The 6,967-nt window shown below is 42.6% G+C and overlaps 1 protein-coding gene across 1 annotated transcript in view; it reads left to right on the forward strand.

The window, feature by feature from the left end:
- Positions 1-329: 329 nt before the first annotated feature.
- The window catches only part of LOC135549572 (zinc finger and BTB domain-containing protein 10-like), a 29,613-nt gene continuing 22,975 nt past the window's right edge, over positions 330-6,967 (forward strand). Inside the window, exon 1 of the mRNA XM_064979651.1 lies at positions 330-1,315. Coding sequence (XP_064835723.1) covers positions 623-1,315 — 693 coding nt within the window. The 5' untranslated portion in view covers positions 330-622. The remainder of the gene's footprint in view (positions 1,316-6,967) is intronic.

Genomic DNA, 6,967 nt, shown 5'->3' on the forward strand with positions numbered 1-6,967 from the left:
AAATATGTATTTTTTACGATATAGCCAATGTTGACTTTGTGGCTGTGGTAACCGGTAGGCTGTAACCACCACCATCACTACACCTTGTGCGTTGGATCACTTGCTTCACCTGTCCATTGGAATTAGTATAAAACAAACACGATAAGCGCACTAGATCTGTTTGACGCAGTTAATACAAGGGGACTGCCAACCCGCGTGGCAGGAGGTATGAAAGGAGGACAAGGATGTATTGGTTGAAGAGAAGGAAAACAAAGATGAGAAGCACGCGTACAATGAGCGCAGCCACTCAAAGAAAATACGCCATGCTGTTAACCGCACCCCCCATCTTCCTTTAAATGAGCCCCCCACTACCCCCCTTTCTCTGATCGAGGTGCATTATGGGGAAAGTCGTTGCCATTCGACCTCTGCAAGCCTGCGCGGACGCAGCTAGAACCCTGAAATTCATTATGCGTTTAAAAGCTTTATTTATTTCCGCATAACCTACATACTCTCACCAGGAGGCCAAAGCGGGAAAAAACGACAACCAGCCATTTAATTCGGATCCGTAACATATAGTACTTAAAGAAATATAAATTAGTAGTAATATTGTTAAGAAAGTGGTAGATTTTAATATATTAAGAAAATGTCCGGAGAGAGAAACCGCAGGTCTCTGGCGTTCCGAGGAGGTGGATTAGCGGTAACCAGCTCCAGTGGTGTCGGTGGGGGCAACAATAACAGCTGGGAGGCCCAGGCCTGTCAAGACCGACATTTGAACGGGAACAGGCCAGATCAAGAAGAGGATAGGGATCTGGGGGCAAAAGGACCATCGCAAGGGAGAGTGGAGGGTGGGGGATCTCTAAGTGATAGCGCAGAACCAGAGGCTGAGGAGGAAGAGGACCCGGAAGGGGGCAACTGGGCAGCCGGGGTAGGAGACGATCGTGTCGGTTGGGTGGCAGTAACTGTCGGAGAAGACGAGTCCAGGGAAGGGAGTAGCCGGACAGCGGGTAACTGCCTGAACAACGAGGACGGCGCTGACTTGGGCAGCGGGGGCACTGGATCCGAGGACGACAGAGGCGAAGCTGCCAGGAAATCTTGGGTACAAATGAGACCGCAGACGCTACTCCAGAAACACCCCCAATTCCAAGCTTCATGGCTACAGGAGTTTCCATGGCTCACATTTTGTCAGGAGACGGGACTTATGTCCTGCTCCTGGTGTCACAACATTCCCACTAAAAACAACGACGAGCTGGTGAGAGGTAGTCGAAATTACAAGCGGGCCTTGCTGCTGAGACATCACCTGTCTTCTGAGCACGGGAGGAATGACCCGACAAAACAGGTAAAGTGTCATCCTGCTTCATTTATGTTTTATCATTTATGTTTTTAGTTCTTTGTAGCGAGCCAATATTATCTGAGAAGGAAAATAGACACACAGCTAACCAACTAATTAGCTTGTTCTAGTTTCTGTTTTAGGCACAGTTGACTTCGAGTAGCTTGCTATAGCCGGGCTAGTTGGAGCTGGCAGCTTCATTTCCCCGTGAGAGGCTATGTAAAGTTGTTAGTTTGAAACTGACGTTAATGTTTACTAGTAAATGGGAGCTAGTCTGATCCCATGGCAATCTAAGTACCTAACGTTACAGCTTACGTAAATTAAATGTGTTTAATGGTGACATTACTATAGAAACCAATTACGAGCTAAACAAATCTGTCTAGTTCGAGTTAGCATGTAGGCCAGTAACAGTGTGAGTCCCATTAGCTTACAGTACTATTCTAAAAGTAATAGGTGGCTAGATAGCCTCGATTCATTTACATTTACATAGCCACAAGAACATTACACATACTAGTTATCAGCAACTACCTTGGATGATTGCTAGTAGCTAGAGGTCGCCAAAGGCACGGGCTTGACCATATTAGCCTTTGGGGAACTGAACCCCTGCCTACCCAACCACGCCTCTGCTCTGCTTCACATGTCATTTTGATGGCTCTCTTACAGTAAAGAGCAGAATGTCCTCTGGCGCATTTCTCCCTTCCTCCCCTTTGGGGCAGCTAAATTAGAGTCATTGTTCTAGATGACCCCCCCCCCCAAATCCATAGATGGTGTGTGATGGCCCGGGTTGAACAGGAGGAGAGTTAAATCAAGTCCCAGTAGCTTACAATGGGACTTTAATGGGTACAATTTTACTCTAATGGGTTCATATGTATACCAGCAGCATCATGGATCGTCACAGCAACATCTGACCTTGTCACCCCTTAAATGTATGGATTAATGGGGGGTATTATGGTATGGTTGTTTCATATCATAGTTTTCTGTAGCCATATAGCCATTGTATGTAGAGGACAACTGAAACCATTATGCCGCCTTGAAAGACCATCACCAAGGGTTATTCCCCCTGTTAGCTTGATATCAAACATTGATTAGCCTACTTGGTGAAATTACCAATGTGAAAAGGATTAATATATTGATGCAAGTTATTCACATATTTGGAATCGTCCTGACCATAAGACATATTAAACTGCTTCTGGACGAGATTAAACATTCCACTTGTGTAAGAACAAAAACTGTCACTCTGTTACTACACAATTACAAAGCAATTACTGAAATCTAACAACAATGTTGTGAATTGTAATTGGGCTACAGTGTTTTTTTCACAGTTCTCTTAATTCCCCTGACATCTTGAATCAGAGTCAGGATAGGAAGTGATAAATAGCAATTTGGTAACTGGGATCTGGAGTGTGTGTGGGTGTGTGGGTGTGTGGATGTGGGTGTGTGTGTGTTTGGAGCTTGGCGATCTGTAGTTTGTGTGTGTGTGTGCCGAACACTACCCCTATCCAACCCAGGGCTGTATATTTACACACACACATACATATATATATATATTTACACACATACATACATACATATATATATATTTACACACACACATACATATATGTAATTCCACACATACATATATGTATTTACACACATACATATATATATATTTATATACACACACATACGTATATATATATATTTAAACACATACATATATGTAATTCCACATATATATATATACATGCATATATGTAATTACACACATACATACATATATGTAATTACACACATACATATATATATATATATATATATTTAAACACATACATATGTAATTACACATATATATATATATATTTACACACATACATACATATATGTAATTACACACATACATACATATATATTTACACACATACATATATATATTTACACACATACATATATATTTACACACTATAACTACAGATACCAGTTGATATCGATCACTTCCTATGCTGACTCGGATTCAAGCTGTCAGGGGATTTAAGAGCATGTAGCCACAATTTGACTCTTAACTTGTCAGGTGAAATGCAAAAGGATTGGATCGCACTGCATGGTTAGTTCCTTCTGTCCCGTCCACTAACTTGTACACGTCACTAATTAAGAAGGAAATCCAGTGAGAGGAGAGAGTAGAGAAGAAGAAGCAGTATTCCTCCTCTCTGGAATCAAGACGACCCCGGATGGTTGGCAACAAGGCCCTGGCATAGGTTTAGAAGTTAAGGATGGGGAGGGACACGACAGACACCAACCTGCCTTATCCATCGTGTATTTAAACACTTTGCTATAGGCTAATTTCACGCCATAACATATTCTTATATTGTTTCAGATGGTCATTTTTACATTTACTTTACATTTTTGTAAATTAATTAAGGTTAAAGTTAAATATATGCAAATTAGATTTTCCCTGTGGTGTTTTCCCCATATATATATAACAGTAGCCTAATACTGTTTGAATATTGACTGTGTGAACTGCATTGTTGCAGCACATAAAATGGCATCCTTATTTTCTTCACCTTATTCCCGATCAAATTCGTGCCCATCTGCGTGGCTAACCTAACTCGATTACTCGATTAGCTCTGCTATAGAGAAGGCACACAAACCAAAGCAGCTGTGGTTGACAGTGGGTCTCATACAAGCCTGGGTCTTGGCTGTACACTCCTGGTACAGAGGTTCTGTACAGCACAACCATACAGCCCTGGGTTGGGTTTGGTCAGGGTAGTGTTTGGCCAGGGAAGGGGAGAGGGAGAGATAATATGACATTTGAAATGTCTTCTGTAAGTGTGATGTTTACTGTTCAGTTTTATTGTTTATTTTACTTTTGTCCAAGCAAGAGAAGTGGATAATAAACAACGTTAACATATGTTTCCCATGCCAAGAAAGCCCTTAAATTGAATTGAGAGAATTCTTCCCAGGAAATCTTCAACCCTATGTGGAGCCTATGTGGAGCATTGTTGGGAGGCCTGGATCCCCCCCGTCCCCTCTACACACCGTATGGTCATTCACACTGCTGTAGTAGTGTTCTAATGTCTGAGTTAGAGAGGGTGGGGAGCTAGCTGGCCTCAGGGTGGCGATGGTAGATGGATGGTAGAGAAACAGAAACTGGTGGTGTTCCGCTGTCCTCTGTCGTCTCTGAGAACGATGTTACGTCACATCTGATCATTGTGGGGTTGGAGGTGTGTGTTTGTGTGGCCACATTAACCAGGGCTCTCGTTGCTCGCGCGGTCCTTGGTTTGATTTGGTGTTGTGAGCTATCGTTCTGAGAATTCTACTCTAAAGGGAACTGTTTTTTATTTAAACTCCGTTATGGTAAGAGATTATAGTGCATCACAGGATATCCATTGGTAGGTAGTTTAATAAAGGCAACATGGATAGTAGGAACCTAAACATAGCCTAAGGACTCAGATGGAATTTCTTTTTGACGACCACCCCTTTCGTCAACAACCCCTTTCCCCTGTACTCTTATTATTCCACCACTAACTATCTCTAGACCTACAACAAATGGCCACATCACAGAGGTGGATATTGTCACCGTGATGTTCTCCTTTGGACCCAGCCGGAGCAGTGTGAGAGACCTGCCCATCCAGCAGCATCTGCACTCCAGCAGCACTGACACACTGTAACACGTGGCACATCTGGAGAAAGGATGAACCCGAGTGTGGAGCTGGAGCTGGTCTTGGACCAGGAGAGAGGAGGGAGTCCTAGCTGGACTCCATACCACTATACAGCAGCCTATCTAACATAGCGTACATGCAGTACTGTTGCAGGCCTGTATCCCCACCATTGTGACCTGTCTGGGTTACTGGGTCATTTAATGGCCTCAATACCAGAACGTATCCCCACCATTGTGACCTGTCTGGGTTACTGGGTCATTTAATGGCCTCAATACCAGAACGTATCCCCACCCTTGTGACCTGTCTGGGTTACTGGGTCATTTAATGGCCTCAATACCAGAACGTATCCCCACCATTGTGACCTGTCTGGGTTACTGGGTCATTTAATGGCCTCAATACCAGAACGTATCCCCACCCTTGTGACCTGTCTGGGTTACTGGGTTATTTAACGGCCTCAATACCAGGACATATTGTCAAGTCCGCACAGTGAATGCTACTGGGTTAAAGATGGCAAAGATTTCTCTTTATGTAACCAGGAAGTAGGCCTAAGTCTTTTCATATTACAGATAGAGTGTGGCTACTATCAATGTAATTGTCTGAATCATTTCCAATCGCCTATGTACAGTACCAGTCAAAAGTTTGGACACACCTACTCATTCCAGTGTTTTATTTGAATTACATTTTTTACTATTTTCTACATTGTAGAATAATAGTGAAGACATCAAAACTATGAAATAGCACATATGGAATCATGTGGTAACCAAAAATGTGTTAAGCAATCCAAAATATATTTTATATTTGAGACTCTTCAAAGTAGCCATCCTTTGCCTTGATGACAGCTTTGCACACTTGGCATTCTCTCAACCAGCTTCATGAGGTTGTCACCTGGAATGGTCTGTTTTGAATCCGGTGTTGTTTTGTGTATCAGTTCATGAACCATGTGCCATGGAATCGGTACATCGAAATCTCCTCGCAACTATTTTGCAACTTTTATGGCGCAGCTGTCATTCTTTTGGTCCTTAAATTAAACTGGTATACTTTTTGATTTATCACAATTTTGTTATTTTATGTAGGGCCGGCAGACAAGTTCTTCACATTCCACTTGCCTCCTCCATTTTTCCACTAATGCCACAATCAGTTGCTTGTAATTTTGGATAGAGCAGGAATTTCCATATATTTTTGTTAACTGCATGTGTGACAACTCCACCAGTCCTATTTATGATATAATTTACAAAGATTACCCCCCCCCCCCAAAAAAAAAAACAACAACATAAGAACAGGTTTTTATTAGTTAGTATATTTGAGTTTTAACATTTTTGTTGGAATATTTGTTTGTTCTTTTCTGGTGGATTTAACTGAAATTGCAACCTGCTTTCTATGGCAGGTTTTCATTTTCTAATAACTGAAAGCGAGCGGTTGTAATCTGAATGAAGAGAAAAAGGACGTTCTTGAACACTGAAAAATAAAAATCTTGAGCCATTCTTACTAATCTGCTAGAGAACCAGTTTGGATTGAAGGTTAGTTTATGTAGGACTAGGCTATGTGTTGGTGATTTCCCCAGAGATGGTTCATCCACGTGCTCATCCTTCTCCCTCCTTATACACACCTCTCCAAATTCTACCCATCCTGTTGGGGTAAATAAATGAAGTGACTGACTCTCTGGCATGGGGCCCATTGTATGATGGTGTGGATGATGATGGAATCATTCTGCCTTTTCCTTCCTTCCTGTTATCCTATTCAGGGCTTAGCCCCTCTTAGAGAGCCACGTGCACCCTGTCTTACCACACACACACACACACACACACACACACACACACACACACACACACACACACACACACACACACACACACATACACACATACACACACACATTCACATTAGGGCCTTGATGGTTAAGTGGGAGCAGAGTTAGAGCAGAGGAGACACAGAGGAGCCAGGCTTTAGCTGCTGTGTGTAATAAGTGAGTGCAGGGCCATACAAAGAGGCCCCAGTGAGGTACTGAACAATGAGCCTGGAAGAG

Source organism: Oncorhynchus masou, chromosome 12 (assembly GCF_036934945.1).
Source record: "Oncorhynchus masou masou isolate Uvic2021 chromosome 12, UVic_Omas_1.1, whole genome shotgun sequence".
NCBI classification, from domain to species: domain Eukaryota; kingdom Metazoa; phylum Chordata; class Actinopteri; order Salmoniformes; family Salmonidae; genus Oncorhynchus; species Oncorhynchus masou.